Raw genomic sequence first — 18,078 nt, 5'->3', positions numbered from 1 at the left:
AACGAGACCTTTTTTGGCTAACGCAGGGTGAATAACCAGTGCTGACAGGGGTGCCGCGGTCTCCTCGTCTGCCTCTGCGCCTCAGTCCCTCATTAAGGCGTAGCTGGGCCATCTGCGCCCGGAGACCTGCTTGAAATCCGGGAGAAAATACCCCTCCTCGGCGAAGGACCTCGGCCCTGAGGTTTATCGCCGTTGTTTTGTGAGATTTGTCTTAAAATTAATTGTCTTTAGGTTTTCTGCAGTCAGTTACTTTAAAGTCATTAGCTTTGTAGTCTCTTCTTTACGATAGTACAGTAGTGTAGGAAGTCATGCGTATTTTTTTCCCTGTATTTAAGAAGCATTTAATCTGGATTAAATCCTGCTACGTAATCCTATGGGGTTTGGTTATGGGTTTGATTTTTGTCATAACTTGCTTTCTAGGTTCAAGAAGACATTCACAAGCTTAAAGGGAAATACAGCAACTTGAAAGGAAACGTAGATGCCGCAGGTATTAGTGACCTTGAAACCACAATGGAAAGAACTGAACTTGGGCTGAGAGTAAGTAAAACAGAGCAGATCTAGAAGATGATCCAGTTTTTGAGATATCTGAGAGTAGTTCACTCAGAGTACCTGGAGCCATGTCTTTGTCATCCTGCAATGTCCCTTCCTGGGTAGCAAATGATGGCATTTACCAGAGGTTCCGCTTCAGAATGATGGTTTCCTGGTTTGGGTCATCAGAATTAACTGAACTTGTGCCCATTAGGCAAAATCAGCAGCACAAAGCCTCACAACTCTTCAGTCAAGTGACAAGCTGAATTGATAAACTGAGTCAAATAAATTTTCTCTCTCTCATACCTTTGTAATAGTCTAAACAATTAATAGTCTAAACGAATAGACTTTGTAATAGTCTAAACATTATTTTTTCCCTCTAACAGAAGCATGCTGAAAATTATTTAGATACTAAAACCAGACAAGTGTTAACTAATTCTCCTACTGATAATAAAGAAGTGCATTCAAAAGAGCCCCCTCAATGGTAAGTGAAACAGCTGGTTTATTGCAGACACAAAGGCAAGCAGCAAGACAGACAAACTGTAGCATCAGTCCTGTAAAGCAAACGCGAGTGTTGGCCCAGATTAGGTTATTTTGGCCATTTGCAGTTTTGGTTTTATTTTAAGTTAAAAGGCAATACAAAAGTAAATGCAATTCTAAATGTAGCAATGTTTTGCTAACTCCTGTGGGGTTTTTTTCCACTATTTAAATAAAAATACAGTCTTCAGGATGCAACCAGAGGGTAGCAGTATGGGTGTAATGGCTAAAATCAAAGTAATTTTTTTAAAACCCTCATTGATGTTTCTTTCTAAACCAGGGGCCTTCAATTCAGTGCCTCTTCGAAACAGCTTATTTTACCGCGCGTCCCTGTCGAGACCGCGACCATCCAGGCATACAGCAAATCAGCGCTACGTGTTTCTCAAGGTTCACAGGTCTGAAATAACATCCTACTTACTTTGCCAGAGACCTGGGATCTTACAGTTGATCCCATAAGGTTATGTTCTGACTCCACTGGATTCTGTTTTTGATAATATAACATCTATGACTGAAAGTGTTAAAAAATTTTCAGTAGAATGAGTGCGCTGAGAGACAGGAGCCTTCTCCCAGCCTGTGTGGAACTGTATATTGGAATAGCATGATATAAATGTTTGTGTTTGAGGCTAAAAGTTGTTTTCTCGCCTGTTCTTTTTTGTAGAAGATAAGGAAAATTGAGGGAAATACTTTTGTTCATATATAGGGTAGTTGCCTCTCTGATAAATATAGGTTTTATCCCTGAAATCTGATTTTTGACTGTTTTTCATTAATGACATCCTTGTGAGATCATTTGAAGCTGCCTTACGATGTTTGTACTTGAAGTAATTTTCCTTTTTTCATTCCAAGCTGTGAGTTTTGCGTGGTGCCTTCAAGGTGGTTTCCTCAAACATATTTTAAATGCGAAGGAAGGTGATTAGTTGAATTGAAAAACGCCTGTTGTCACAATTTGGGGATTGTTACACTTTACATCCAAGGGAGCTTTGTGCACAGAGAACTTTAAGAAGAGGCTCTCTATAGTTCAAGATTGTTACCAGAAGGTGGGGATTGAAGCTACTCAAAATAGCGTAATCAGAATGAGCAGCCTAACACACTGATTATTAGCTTTGTAGAAGAAATCCCAATATAAACTAGTATTAAAATACTGCTTACCCTTCAAATGATGGAAAAGGTGCAAGGAGAGCTCTGATTTTTTTTTTCCATACAATATTTTGACCCTGTCCGATATGAATACATTTATATTAGGAGAAAAAAACCCACCAGAGTTCAGCTGCCCTGTAAGCTCTGTGTGAAGGTCTTCCAACCCTTCACGTGCACCAGTGAGCTCCATTTGCAGCGGGGCACCTGCTCCGTCCTGCCCTGACTTCGTCTTTTCCTTTCTGATACCTGTGGCGCCTGTGTAGAAATGCCAATGGGGTGACACACGAGCTAGCCCTCGCTTCCCCTTATTCAGAAAATGGCAATCAGTGCTGGTTTGCCAGCTGTTCTACATACCCAGCATGCTGACATAAAAAGCTTTTATTATTAAGTAGTTGTGAAATCCAGCTGGGAAATTATCACCTACGATTCCTTACCTCCTGTCTTGTCTTTACTTGTAGCTATAAACAGTTTGGGTTTGGTTTTTTTTAAACGTACTTTGGCGGTGGTTAAAATTCCTTCCCGCTCAAAAGAAATACTAGTGACTGGTTTTCTGTTTGCAGACAGTGTGTCTGGGTTGAAGAAATCGATGTTTCAACTCACAGGGGCTCTGAGAGAAATGAATAATTCACATAGTGATATTCTTGAGCTTATAGTACAACACACAAGAGCAGACGTGGAGCATGAGCCGTGTTTAAGGTGGTTCGGATGAAACGGGCTTGGAGTCCAGTAAGCGCAGATGCTCTTTTCATGTGTTCATCGCTGAAATAATTGTCACGTGGCAAATAGGCTTAAAATTTACTCACATATGCAGTATTTTTGAGTTGTATCAGCAGCTCGGTAAGACTCTGCACATGTAACGCACAGGGGGAACTGGGAAGCACTGTCCCCTTTTATTTCTTTCCCCTACTACGCATTGTAATTGGATTTCTTCCAATAAACCTTGAGAAGAGGTGTCTTCCTTGTACAGAGGTTTTACGGTTACTGCACAGCAGTGGCTGAAAAGACATTGTTACCTACGATCGGTTGGTGTACAAGGTCAATTATTTTTTTTTATTTAAATATGATTAATTGAACAGAACTGAACAGATGCTTGTGTGGCTTTGGATTCGGGGGGGGTTGCTTGTTTTGTTTTCTAAAAGTTGGTGCTTTCTGTGACATTCTGAATACACAGTAGAAGTTAATATTCTCTCATTGTTAGTAGAATTAAAGATGTAAACACACAGATGTTTCTAGGGGCTCTAACACACGCAAACACCATAAATAGCTAGACATGGTAATACAGGTTGTTTCAAAGGTAGCCCATTCGTAAAGGACCTGGACTCTGTTAGACACCACATCCCACATGCACCTGCAGGACAGAATTACCCAGTGAATCAGATGTCTTGCCTTACTACATGACAAAAGTGGCCCCCATTCTGAAATGACTTTTGCACTGACGTGGGACGAGATTTGAACCATTTAACTGGACTGAACGTGGCAACCTGTTCTGTTTACTCCACGTTGATAATTAAGCACAGAAATTCTCTTTGAGTGTTATATTAGTAATAATGCACTAGTGGCCCTGCTAGTCTCATCTTATTCTGCATCGAGATGGTTCAAGATAGTTTAAAATTTAGACTATGGGTAATATCGATGGAAGAGACTCATGACACCATCTACTCCAGCTCCTGCAAGTGTAGAATGGGCATTTGCCAGACATGTAAGCTGATAAAGTAATTTTTACCAGGTTTTTTTATTAAGCATAAGTTTTGCTTTGCTGCGTGGATTCTGCCACTCCAGCATTGATCGTTTCACTGTCAGTAGGAGTGAGGAGTGTGGTGTGAATCATATCCTATTTTAATTGAGAAGGTATTCAATTTCCCCCCCAATTCTTGTTTAATAGCACAAGCAGTTTCCTTTCTGTACAGTGGTGTGTTACAGTAATAAAATAAATACCACAAAATCACTGATGAGGTGAAAATTGAACTTTCTGTCTCTGTGCAGTCATGTGGGTAAAAGAGTAATTGGCTTGGATAATAACTTCTGTTGTTACAAACCCAACTCTAAATGAGCATCTCATTGATACATCTGCTTGTAATTACTACCAAAAGAAGATAATATATTGTGCAGATAAATAAATTAAACCATTTTTAGTGCTTTCACAATCTAATAGAATTGTTTAGCAGTTCAAATAGACATCTAATGGTTCTTAAACTCTTTATGGCATCTTTTATTTGTCAAAAACCAGAACTCTTATAAATTTATTTTTACATTTATGCAGGAGACGTATCAGCAGAGGCTTCTTGGGTATAAATATGTTTAGTTGGGTCTTGCTCTGTAAGGGAGCTTTTTTTTATTCCCGTATCTGTGTACTGGGAGTTAAGCACATACCCTGCTGGCCCCCTAGCTCCTCTGAATTGCTTTGGTTCTGTTGGCTTCTCTGGAGGTAATGTTATTTTCTGCCAGGTGAGGCTTCTGCCTTATTCAGCCTGGGTTGATAAATAAACCCTGCTGAGTGCAGAGTCTCGTTAGCAATGTTACTGCAGTAGAAGTATGGGGAGATACTGCAATCCTTGGTACAGATCCAGGAGTAAACTAAAGTGCGTGCATCAAGATGAACCAAGATGTCTTCAACTTAAGAAACTTCTACTCTAGTGAAAATATTACTTTTATAGAAAAAGCATGTGCTCTTGATGCTTCTTATTACAAGGTGGAACTTTAAAAGTCTTTTTCTGTTCATCAGGATTTGAATCATCATAATTTTTATTAACAAAATAGTCGAGTCCATTCCAAGCAGATAACACAGTACATTCAGAAGTGACTCAGTTTTAATTCTTATTATGAAAAGGATTTTTTTATTTCCTCGTTTACTTACAAGCAAGTGCTCTATCTGCAGTGAGTCAATGAGCCATAACCAATCCAGGGAAGCTGCCCTGTTCCATCAGGTCGATGACTCCTGTATTAAGGTATCCAGCAAACCTGACCACGGTGGATCGGGTTGTTGCTCTCTTTGGTGGGAAGGAAGCACAGAGGACACCCTCCCAATAGACGGGGGTGTGGATAATGCAGGAAAATGGGATTCGCAAATGACCTGGGTTAACCAAGTGAGTCAAACCCGGTGCTCCTTTCCACTCCAGATTTGCCTCAGAGGTGTGCAAATTTGGAAATTTCAGAGCTTGTAGTAGAATTAGTTGAACAAATGTTGGCCAAAGTGTCTGTGTGAGTAGCAGCCGTATGCCTTGCTAGTCCTCCGCCTGACCAAGAGGCACTTCTTCCTTGTTTGCCCAGCTCAAAGAACATGACTTTTTATCACCGTTTTGCAAATTTATGAATGTGTCGGTCAATTCCTGCTTCAACATGTTCTGTCCTGGTGCAGTTATTTTAAGACTATGCCTATTATGTATTTCAGCAGCAGATGGAAATAGATATGAAAATTATGCTTGACCTGGAGAACACCGATAATAAAGCTGGTTTAAAACAACAGAACTGTGAGACCAGGCTGCCACTTATAACCAAGAAAAAATCTGCTCCTGTAAGTAACTTCTGGGCTTATTATATCCATTACTTTTCACTATTAAAGTTAAGACGTATCAGACCTAACTAAAAAACGTTTCTGAAGTGGAAGGACCTCATAATTTCCTACTTTTTGACATCGATCAAAGCATTTTGAGTGACAATACCAGGGAAACCAAACCTGTAGCATACCAGGTTTAGGTAGCAAGATCCTAGTCCAGCAAGAGTCTAAGCAGAAATGGGAACATACGTGGTAAAGAATCTCAGTGAAACTGGGGAGTGCAAGTAAGCAAATGGGAGCTTGTGGAGTTTAGGATGCGGCCCGCAGCTGAAGGAAGAAGTAAAAGGTGTTTTGCTGACAAAAATGGCCCTTCAGCTGTTCATTCTATGGCTATTTCTTAAAAAGACAAGAAACATTCTGTTTTCAGGTGGTTACAGGACTGTTGTGAATGAGTGAAAAATGCTGGTCCTTTGTTGCGATGCTCCTTTGAATTGCCTCTCTGAAAAAGCAATCCTGCCACATGACTGCTGACCCTGACCAGAATCGATGCCTCTGAATCAAGAAAACAGAGGTTATACTGAAAGGGAATCGGAGTGCTTGAGTGGCTGCTTACATTTAGGTGTCATTTACATCTTATTTTTCTGATGTAGTTTGAGAGGTAATGTTGAGGAGTTCTTCTTGGCTCCATGCTGGGAGGACTTACTTTAGAATGTGACGGACAGATTCAGATCCTTCCTTTCCATATGGAGATACTTCCGTATCTTGTAGATCCCAAGTGTCCTCAGTGACAAACTACCCGGTGTTCTGCCTTTCTTCTCCCTCTAGTCAAGCTGTTACCTTTGATACAAAACAATTCTCTACCAAAGCTAAGCCTGAGCACTTCTCAGCTCTCCTAGGAGCACCCTGACCAGTGGCCATCCAATCACCCCTCTCTATTCTTCTCTCTGGCCTGGGGATGCACAAGTGTGCAAGGTTAAGTTTTGATTCTTCCAAATTTCTGTTTGCCAACAGCTGCTCCTCTCAAATAAACAAATGCAGGTGACATTTTCTGCAAAGTTTGCTTTTAAAAACATTTAATAGGCACACGCATCCCTCCAAAAATCAGTTACGTTCACAAACGAAGCACAGTGCTGTGATCCACGTGAAAGAACGTGCCCAGTGATCTCTCACAAGGGGGCTCTTCTACAATTTAATTTATGTAATAGGAGTGTTATGCAGCAAGCCCAGTGCTGGAGGAGACATTCTAGGCTATTTGGTTTTAAACAACATAAACACAATCTGTGAACAGCACAGTTGTAAGCTGCCACTTATAAAAAATGATTTTTGAGAGCTGTGGCCCAGACTAAGAGGTGATTTGTCTAACCCTGTGATATAGAGTTAATTAGAAAAAAGCATCATGGCTAATAGCTTTTTAGAACCACTCTAAAACACTTGCAGAGAGGAATATTACATGACTGCAGAGCACCGTGTGCCTTACCGCTTGCTCTGAAACACAGACGCTGATCAGAGAGAACTTCTTACTGCTGGCTTAAATTACAAATGCTGAGTGTGAATTAGTCAGGCTCTCTGATACGTATTTACAGTTGCTAAGGAACTGTTTACGACAGGGAGAGGGGTTGAAAAACCCAGTGGGTATTTCCTGCCTCTAATTCACTTGACGGCATTTACTCAAGTAAATGCTCTTAAGAAATTTTCGAATCCCGTGACACCATCTGTGTTTTGAAATGTTCTGGCTTCACTAGGGGTCAAATTTTGCAGTTAGATTTGCAAAATCCACTACTGAGATTGTGAATTAAGGCTTTTTTGTTAAATATGGTCGATAGCAGCACTTAGAGGAATGATAGTTATAGATCACCAATAGTAACTGAAATAAATCGATGTATAGTTGCAGGTCTAAGATGATACGGTCTTTAGGTTTGAAAAAAATATCAATTAAAGTAGCTACAAGAACTGAGGTGCTACCCACCTTGCTTTTACTCATCAGCCATTAGAGGGCAATATTTGTACGCACACATGCAGGCACACACACGCCTACACCCATATACGTGCCCTAGATATGTACATAAGTTCAAAGAATATCTCAAAAAAAAAATCAGTGGCAGAAGGACTCTCATTGAAGTAAATTAAAAACTAATTGCTTGGTTAACTGCATTCAGGTTTTTACCGAGAGTTGTCGGCATCTGAGTTTTCGAGGAGACCCGAGCGTTTAAAACTGTGATGAGATTAAAACCACCCTGGTTTAGAGGTGACTGGATAGGTCAGGCGCAAATCTACACGGACTTTTTATTATCCTGCTATCTGAGTCGTTGGAAAAATGATTAATAAGGATCTCATTGTTTCTTGAAAAATGCCATCTTTTCATGCTCTTTTAGTATTGTGAAGTTGCTGACGCTGGATTTTATAACAGAAACTCAGGACAATTAGCTGCTGCCCTTTTGTACCTTTTGGGGTCTAATAAGCATGAATGTTTCATCCTCTGAAGTTCTGTGGCTATATTAAAACAAGGACTGTAATTCGGTTTGGAACACCACGGGCAGACTGGACCTCCCGTCAGCCTGTATCCAGAGAACAACTGAAAAACTATGATTATTAAATATATGTATATCCCATGGAGAATCTAGCAAAACAAACAGCGATCCAAACCGCAGCAGAAAATAATTCTGACGTACTGCCGCAACGTGGGAAAGTTTCACGGCTCTAGTTTTCCTAGGGCTGCTGGTCTCTTATAGAATTATACTGGCACTTTTCAGTCCTTGTTTTCTTATAAATGTATATTACACTGTAAACTCAGGAACATTCTAATTTATTCATGAGGTAGACTGTAATATGGTGATGATTTCTAGCTTTTACGAGTTGATTCTTACATAGTGTGGCTCTAATGGAGATGGCAGTGGTTCTGTGTTGTGCTGGGTTATTTTTAAGCCGACGTATTTGAGCAGAGCCATTCTCATCCTGCCCTCAGTTAATTTAGTATTTGCATCATGCTGATCACTAGTGCTCGTCACTATTCATTCCCAAAATCATAAGGTAAGGCAAAGCAGGGAAATTCTGGTTGTTTCAAGTGACTAGAAGGAGTCGTAGGAGAAAAACAGATCTTTTGGTCCTCCAGACCTGACTGTGTTTCAAACCTGTGCATATGGCTATAATGACAGTCAGAGCAGAATTTGGCAGCCGTAGCAGAATGAGACTTAAACAAATCGGTGTTACACGGCAGTAATTCAAAAATGTTTGTTGCATCTGTGTTGCGGTGTGCAATCGTCACAAGCAGCACAGCCGATTAATAAAACCTTGTTGTCACTAAAAATAAAAGGGAAATAATTGGTGAGAGAGAGTTAACTTAACAGATGACTGTAGTCAGCATCCCTTCAACCCAGAAATGGAATGTGAAGGTCACCCCCATCTTGGATGACAAACGTAGAACATTTTGTTGGTAAACAAATTAATCTTTTGAAAGGTCACCATTTGTTTTAAGTTTTTATCCAGTTCTTGTCATCTGGGATTGGGAGATTGACTGTCATTTTGTGAGGCAGGGGTGCCGCTGAAGCTGCCGAAGCTGTTTCTGTACGTATCAGCATTCCCTGACAAAACTCGCTGCCTGATTGTGCTGCTATGGGCTGCTGGTTTACAGCTGTCTCCGGACAAGAAGGGAGGCCCACCCCTGCATTCCAATAAGTTGGTCCTGCATGTTCTGCCTCGTGTAGGCTGGCCCTTTGCCCACAAGTAAAATGTACTGTAGTTCAAGCCAGCAATTATCTTTCTTCCATCCTTCTGTGCTGCTTCTGTTGCCTTTTTCAAAAAGCAGATGTGGGATTCACTGAAGTCCTCTGTCTATTCTCTTTTGCACCTGTTATGGCAGAATTGCGACAGAAGTAAATTTCTGGGAGAGCTAGCAGAGGCCATAAGGAGAGCAAAGCTTCATTTTTACAAGTAAATGGAAAATTGACACACTGGTTGCTTTAAGAGCTTTAAGTAGGTAAGAGTAACAAGCAAGACCTGTTGTTAAAGATGCCTAGTTGTTCCATACTGAAGGTTTAATGCTGGGCTTTCCATTTAAATTGGGCTTTATTTTCTGTAGATAAACAAAATCTGTGGGAAATAATATGTATTAATAGCTGAGAGTTACAGCTAAGGGAAACTGGATTAATCATTGGGTAGGTAAAATGCTGGACTACGTGAAATGGAATGAGAAGGCCAAATTTGAAATTTTTGTACAGTTTTCCTATTTGGAAAAGAACCAGTCCTAAAAACTGTTGGTATTTTAACTCTCTTACAGAGACAGTTTAGGCTGTGAGGCTGCGAAACTATAAAATGCCATGAAATCCTATGCTAATTCTCATCTAGACAAAACCAAAGCAGACCTGATCTGTTGTGGGTAGTGGACTCCAGCTTGGCCTTGATGTCCTACAGAGATCCCTCCTAACCAGCATTTCTATTATTTCTGTAATTCTGTGATTGAGACAGTTCTTTTGGTATCCCCGAGTGTATTTCATGAGGACCAGCCAATTTCTAAACCTCTGAGCGCTGTCAGATCTGTTTTGCGTTAGTGTAGCATGAGACTTCTATCCTTTTCCACTACAGTTAAGCGAGTTCATTCCGCTCACAACTAGCTGCTTTTTTAATGATAATTATGAATGTACTTAATGATGTCAATTTTTAATACCCAGATATGTCTGTCGTCTTACATCTCATTTTTCTTACCTGTTAAAGCAAACCAGCAGCAGCCATTGATGTGCCCATTTCCTGGTGTCTGTGTGCTTTTTTTTTTGAGATCCACAAAGAACGCACGATTTATTGAGTCTGATAACTTGTTGTCCTTCCTGTCCTGCTTCATCTCTGGCATAGTTTGAGCTTGTTTCTGTAGGACCTTTTTAACTGGAGTTCCAATTTCTTCCATTTAGACTTATCTTCTACAGGCTCTTTGCTGTCAGTTTCCTGAGCATGTTGAAAACTGACCTTAGTTCACAGAACGGTTTGGGTCGGAAAAGCCCTTTGATCTCCTTGCGTCCCCCTGTCCCCCAGCACTGCCAGGTCCCCACTGACCCCTGTCCCTCAGCAGCACCTCCACACGGCTGGGAAACCCCTCCAGGGATGGGGACTCCACCACTGCCCTGGGCAGCCTCTTCCAATGCCAGTTCCATAGATTTTTATTTTGCTGTGTTTCCTCTTCAACTGTGTACATCTAACCTTGATAGGAACTTTGTAATAAATAGGAAGGTAGTTGGCAATTCGGAGAAAGATAATAATGAAATTACTCTGTTTTCTGCCATTCTACCATCTACCATTACTATACTATCACTATATTACTTTTTACCGTTACTTTTCTACCAGTACTATCAAGCTTGGTGGTTTTCTGTTATTTCCCTACCAAATCTCATCTATCTAAAATTCCTGGTTGCTAAACTGTAGTTTTGATACATAATAGAACACATATTTTCTCTATATTTAATGCTAGTCTCTTTTACTGGGAGAAAAACATATTTATCGACCTATCTAAAAAAACCCAGAAGTTGTTCTAGTTAAGTATTGCTGTCTAGGTAAAAATTAAACAAATAGAGAACTAATCGGGAAATCCCCGTGGTGTTACAACAAGTGCCCTATTTAAAATGAAGCAAAAACGAAAAAAAAAATCAAGTGGGAGAGGTTTATCCACAGGAGAAAAACACTTCAGAAAGGGTAATGGAATTGTTTTTCTAGTGTCCCAGGTTAATTACACTCAGAAGCACTTGAAATGAAAAAATAGTTTTTCAGCACACTCCAAGCATATTTTAAGGCAATCAGGCTTAGTCTGCCCTGCAAATTAAACGCTCCCTCCCAGCCCTAAAAACCTGTGCTTTAAAAGGTGCCGTGATGAAGCAGGCTGTGCGCTGGCTTAGGCAGAGCCTACCTGCTGAATCAAGCTCCTCATGACCAGCTGCACTAGAAGATGTTATTCATGCAGGATAATAAAACTGTATGATGATGCTTTTCTTGCAGTACTTAATATTATTTGTATTATTTTTAAGGTCTTACTGTAATCGAGTTGGCTGAATTTTAGTGAAAATAGCAGAAGCATTTGGCTGAATTTTGCTTTGATGTCTCACTGGAGGCTTCAGGAGAGCAGCTAACGCAGCAAATCAGATGCTGAAAGAACAAAGTGAAGGGTGTGTGTACAGCTTGGGTGGAGTTTTCACAGGTAACTGTTTGGGGTCAGCCTCAGTGTTCCGCTCTGTTGCCTGTACTAGGTAAAGAAGTGAATCATAGCGGCACTGTGCAGTGTCAATTAGAGCCGTAGACTTTGTAGAAATTAAAGGAAGAATTAAATATCTATCTCCAGTTAAACAACAACAAAGCCCCTCTGGCTGCTTTTGATCTCATACACTCCACCCGAACTGGTTTTCTCTGTAGCTTGTTACATCTCCGTGAGCACAAATGAAATATGTGTGTTTCATAGTGCTCTTTATCGTAACAAAACTCCTGGGATTTAAACTAGGATAAAACTGATCTGTAGTAAAATCAGTGCTGCTTTACTACAATAGCAATAACCCGAGAAAGGAGTCACTAATTAAATTTCTTTTGGTTTATATATATTTTTTGTTGTGCCCTCAACAAACTTCTGGGGCTGAGAGTGAGTAGAAAAGTGGTTTGTGATTCCCTTTTCTCAGTATCAAACCACTGATATGCCAGCTGGTGTAAAGTTAATCTTTGTTATATGCTCATTGCTATTTTCTTGGAACACCAGACATGAAGAGTCATACCGCTAGATCTCTTAAAGCACAATGCTCGATAATGGCCATAACTAAAATGAATGCCTATGATTTCTCTGGAAGATTCTCCATTGTGATAAAACTTACATGTTTTCTATTTCCCTCATGTCTCTTGTGGACAATGTTGTTATACAGATTGGGTGGAAAAATGATAATAATTTATTTTGATCTATCTCATATCCCTATAAGGACCTGTCCCGTTCTGTACAGTTGATGTAATTCACTAAGGATGACACAGCAGTGCTTGAAAGATCCCAGTCATGGCCTGGACCCTAAAAATCTGTACATGAGCATGATCCTCAGTCATTAAAACATGGTATTTTAAACCAGGAAGTCTCAATGTGCTCTGTAAAAGAGGTGAATACTGTTATTCCCATTTTGCAACTCTATCAATATTTCCTAGCCTTCTGGTTTTAGGTATTTAGTATTATTTTAAGAATAAAATAATAATTTTTTAAAAAGCAAATAAAAATATTTCCATCACATGGCATTAGGTTGTCGCCCATACAGGAGGGTTGAAATCAACGTAAGAACTGGCAGTGCAGGGTGAGTGTTTGGACTTGATGATCTCAGGTCTCTTCCAACCAGATGCTTCTATGACTAATGGAGTAGCTGGTAACGGATTGTCACCCACAACTGCAGCAGTCTTACCTGGTTCTCTGCCAGGCTCTCTGTCCAGCCTGTCCCAATGTTTTTCCTAACCCCGCCCCTCCACCTACATTTCTTCTTCTAGAGATTGATAATACATTCACAGTGTTGGCACTTATTTACCCTCTTCGTTCAAAGGCACTTGCTCCCTTCTTGTGTTGCCTGGACCCAGCATGAACATTAGTGGAGAACCTCTGAAGCTGCAGCACTGCAGTTGCAGAGGAGGCTCTGAGCGGTGTGTATGAGAGCGCAGCCGCTCCTGAGGTACTTTAGCTGCCACAACAAACCAACCTGTATCTACATTCCCAAAAACCTGGTGATGGAGTAAGGTTTGATAGACCAGTGATAAATTTTCCTTTCACGTCATGAAACATTTAAGTTGACTCTTTCATGTCTCTCTAGGTTTAGTGTTGTCTAATTTTTGTAGCGTTAGCCAGGTAAGAGAAAACAATATGATCTGCTGGTGGTGGTTCACTAGCGTCAAGTGAGAGATCTCAATGATGAGACCTGCCTTGAAGCTGCGTGTGCTGCGATGATTTGAACTGACCGAATAGCCAGCTCTCTAGTTCTCCAGGAGCTGAGTACAACCCACTTTGCAAACGGAGTTGTGTGTGTGTGTTCCTAGTCAGGAAGAAACTGAAGATACCAGAGAGAGCAAAACACACTGGATGATAACGCAGCGGTTATCATGTATTTATGACAGTGGACTATGAGGTGGCGATGCATTCTTCTTGCTTTGCAGTGCTCTGTATGAGCGATAATAAGCGTAACAGTAAAACACGATATAGCTGTCCCCAAGTGATGTGTGTCACTGCTCGAACTCCTGGCGTCAGAACCAGCAGGCTCTGTTCTTTCGGTGAGCACAGGTTAATTGGGGAGGTAAGGGAGCTTTAATCCCCACATTAGCACAGCCAGTGTGGCACTTGTTTCCACAGCCATTATCTGGCTGTCGTTCCCTGCCGTCCTTGAGCAACCGGGGAACTTCAGAAGGCAGTGATACTTACTGCTCCCTGATTCCGAGTAGTTTCACATGTTTTAGCTCCACTGGTGTTCTTTCCAAGGAATAATTATATACATATTTGAAAGTACTTCCTTTTCTTCCTGGTACCTTGCTTGTTGAGTGCGTTTTATATACTTAAAAACTGTTCTGTCAAGATCCTATGTTTATACTATGCTCATTAAAATGGAGGGAACTTCTTGTGATTCCTTTATTAACCAGTACACTGATTTTTGCATAGCAGAAGTCAGAAGACATCAATTGGATTTAATTAACTTTATTTTAAATGACTCAAGTAATGATAGTAGACAATACTGTAGCATGTTCAGAAGGAGTAAAAGCCGTGCTTGTACTGGTGCATTATTAAATCTTAATGAAACTATTCATAGCAGAGATTTTATTTATTATTTATTATTGCAGGAGTAGAAGAGTGTGTCTTTGCAAATCCCCAATTTCTCTGTGTTAAAAGAAGATTCTGTCTCTTCCTAGATGTGTAGTCCCAAGATAGTGGAAGTCAGCAGCCTTTGGGGTTTGCCTGCCTCTCACTGCATGGGTTCTCCCTTACCCCTGTTAGAAGGTGTACCGAAAGGTGAGTCACCGGAGTCCCCTGGGTGCTGTTGCCACCCGAGGAATGCTGTGTAAGCAGTGGTGTGGCTGTTTGCAGCAGATAGCTGGTAATCACATTTTCTGGCTCCTCAAAACTTGCAAGAATTGTGATCTTAGACGTTGCAAAGGGCAGAGATCAGCTTCCAGCTCCTTACTCCCTGCGGTGGCTAGCTTAGGACATCGTGTGTGTTGTATGTTATATTAGAGCATTATCTGCCCGAGTCAGGTATCTTGTAACTCCGGGAGTGCTGCTGCTACTGGAAAGAGAACTCCGTGTGATGGAGGGTTCTTGTGTAACTAAACAACTTGATCAAAGTAAATGATCATGATTAGCATCTGGTGATTAATCAGTCAACCTTAACTAGACCTGCACCAAGGCTATTTTAGCAATCTGTCCCTACTCGTGAGTACATTGTGCTTTACAAGAGTTAGTTCTCACCTGTTCTGCATATTAAATTGCCATGGTAGTGGCATGTAACTCCTTCTCGGAACCGGCACCATTCCAGTATCTTTCATCTATGAGTCAATTTTTATAGGTAAAGCTCACCTTCCGTGAAGGTAAAATACCGAACACAGAAAGATACAAACATTCCAATAACAGAAAACTGCTGCTTTTCCAGTTCTGATTTGGAATTGGAAGAACTTGGACCTTTGCTTAATTCTTTATCGCTGCTAATATTTTCTCTTTCCCAGCTGCAACATACATGAATTGTTCAGTAATGTCATCTTCTTGTAGATGTCCTGAGCCTGACTGAACAAAAGCTTGTCCCTCTAGCAGCAAAGCTGCCACTCCAGACACCTCCTGTTGTATCCAGAGCAGCACCTTTCCATGAATTTCACAGGCAGCACAAGAAATCAGCTGTAGGTGAGTACAAAGGATTGGTCAGAACCATCAGTTGCATCTCCAAGTTCACTTTCAGGTCCTTGCTTTATCTCAAGGAAACAGCTGTCTAGTAAGCACTCAGTGTTGAGAACGCTAAGCATGTAAAGCATCCTGTGTCTTGCAACTGCGTGGGAATCAGATCTCTTAATCCCTGTGAGGATCTGGGCCCAGTTCATTCCTGAAATCCTCGTTCAAAGCACCTGAATCTGAAGATGTGACCGTTGGTGTTAGTGTAAAGCCAGTGTTACTGTAAGTCATGACTTACAGCAGGTGTAAGCATCTGTCTTGCCAGTCCGATTAAATAAATGACTCTTAATAGGTGAATATTCTCTGGGTAATGAGATTCTGATCTATCACAAAGCATACTCAAAACTTGCTGCTACAGCTGCTTGTGGTGTGTGACACCAGTGTGGAAAGGAAGGTCAGTAAAACAAGCAGTGGGCTCAGTGGCAACCCCATAAATTTGAGAAGTTCTAATAAAAAGGGTAGTTGAAAACTACAATTAGCTATGGAATAACCTGGATTCTAGGTGCTTGTATTTTGACATTGTTATCCCGGGTATGCTGTTGGCTGACATATTACAAACTTTAGAACGCGGTAGATTGAAACACTGCTTGGCCATGAGAGCAAACTAGAGTGTACCAGTACCCAGCCGTAGGTGTAGAGTATCGATTTGATGCTGTTGGTGCACTTCTAACAATGAAACCTGCCATCACTTCTTTTTTTGGTACAGGAGAGATTGGTAGTAGAGTGGACCCTGAGAATACAGACACCGTCACCTTCCCAGACTCGAAGGAAGCTCTTTATGGCAGATACTCCTCTAGTAAAGGTGACACTGCACTGCTTCCACCCAGCAGCTCCAAGGTTTCAGCAAGGAAATCAAAGCCAGTGCGGAAGTATCCGACTCAGCAGTGGGGACCGGAGCTGCAGATGTCCTCTTGGACACAGGTGTGTCGACAGTGAGGGTAATGAGGGGGTTGTTCATGGTTTTAATACTGTTTTCACCAGAGCTGGTTTAGGAAGTGACTGTTAATCACTGAACTGGAACAGGAGGCTTTGGACCAAACCCAGTAAATAGTAAATATTGAAGCAAAATAGGAAATACTTCATATATTGCCAGTTTCTGCTTTCTCAAGTCTTCTACTCCAGTTTGTCTCTTTTTTCCAAAGAATCTTAGAAAATAAGTCTCAAAAGGATGTGAGGAGGTTATCTAGACCTCCAGGCAGAATTACCTGTACCTGTAATATTGCAGACAGATGTTTTTCTAACCTGTTCTGAAAACTTTTGGAGAAAGCAACTCCACAGTCTCCCTGGACCATCTGTTCCAGTGCTTAACTAACTATCTTTACCGTTATAACAGAGTTTTTTAATGTCTCATCTAAATCTGCCTCACTGCAGTTAAGCAAATGTAGTGTTTCCCTTTATATTTACAGAAGACTATAGGGGAGTTTGACCTTGACTGCTTAATGCTTGCTGATTGCTCTTGATCCCCATGCAAAAGGGACATTTCTTTCTTTTTATGGCTCATTATTGTGTTCCATAGCAAACCGTCTGGAGTTTCGCTTGATCTTTCCAGACTTTTGACTTTTGTGCTGTCGAGGAGATCTGAAAACGGAAGAGGAGATCTGAAAATCAAAAATAAAGCGAACTCGAGAAATGGAAATCAATGAGTTATTAATGTAGATAAAAATAATTACCTAAAAATAGTTGTAAAATAGTGCACTTAGAATCAGAGCTGAGGAGTCGCTGGCTCAGGCTGACAGTAAATACAGAGCTCTATTAAAAGGTAGGAACGTTTCTACTCCAAGTGTCACCCTGTTTGAATTTACGTGGCGGGGTGTTAGCTATCCACCTGGGGCGGGCGGAGCTGGTCTCCATGGTGGAAGACTGCCACTGCGGTGACTTTGGTTGCAGTCCAGTGAATCGCTGCAGAGCTTAGCTTTTATATTTGGTAAATCAAGCACAGCTCCTCTGTACAATTAGTGCATTTCCCTAAAAACACTCCTAATCCTGCCTGACCTCTGAGGTCTTGGTGTGGCAATGGATTTTATGGTAAAGCTGGACTATGCTTTGTGGTTCTGATGTCTGAATGAGTACGAGTGTATTTCAGATGCATAAATTCCCACAGTTAAGTCATAAATAGTAATACAGAAGAGTGTCTCGGCCGCTCATTTATGATCAATGGCAATTACTCTTAATCCATGGCCATTCTCTTCCCACAGCCCCTGCAAATGTCTCCATGTCAGTCTTTACAGGATCCGGGCTTCGACTGCAACATCGCTGTTCACCACGGCACGATAGACCAGCAAGCTCCTGGCTTTCTGGCATTCCAGCAGCACCATTGTTTGTCTTCGGGGAGCATTGGCTTTTTTTTGGAACATACAGAAAAGCTTCTCCAGGACTATGCAGTACCCTTGGCTATAATAAACTGTAAAAAGTTGGCAGAAGTTGCATCAGACTTTAAGCTTCATGAGAATCCCACCAAAAGAGACATTCTGTCAGTGATGGA

The 18,078-nt window shown here is 41.1% G+C and overlaps 1 protein-coding gene across 1 annotated transcript in view; it reads left to right on the top strand.

Moving 5' to 3' along the window:
* Window positions 1-420: 420 nt before the first annotated feature.
* Window positions 421-18,078, top strand: part of IQCH (IQ motif containing H) — a gene marked incomplete at its 5' end in the record, with an annotated part of 61,393 nt that continues 43,735 nt past the window's right edge. Inside the window, 8 exons of the mRNA XM_010133335.1 lie at window positions 421-537; window positions 915-1,012; window positions 1,346-1,460; window positions 5,588-5,710; window positions 14,570-14,669; window positions 15,423-15,551; window positions 16,303-16,517; window positions 17,825-18,078. The exon at window positions 17,825-18,078 is cut by the window's right edge and continues 265 nt beyond it. Coding sequence (XP_010131637.1) covers window positions 421-537; window positions 915-1,012; window positions 1,346-1,460; window positions 5,588-5,710; window positions 14,570-14,669; window positions 15,423-15,551; window positions 16,303-16,517; window positions 17,825-18,078 — 1,151 coding nt within the window. The remainder of the gene's footprint in view (window positions 538-914; window positions 1,013-1,345; window positions 1,461-5,587; window positions 5,711-14,569; window positions 14,670-15,422; window positions 15,552-16,302; window positions 16,518-17,824) is intronic.

This window comes from Buceros rhinoceros, unplaced genomic scaffold (assembly GCF_000710305.1).
Source record: "Buceros rhinoceros silvestris isolate BGI_N320 unplaced genomic scaffold, ASM71030v1 scaffold11543, whole genome shotgun sequence".
NCBI classification, from domain to species: Eukaryota; Metazoa; Chordata; class Aves; order Bucerotiformes; family Bucerotidae; genus Buceros; species Buceros rhinoceros.
This window is presented reverse-complemented; position numbering and strand designations above follow the sequence as displayed.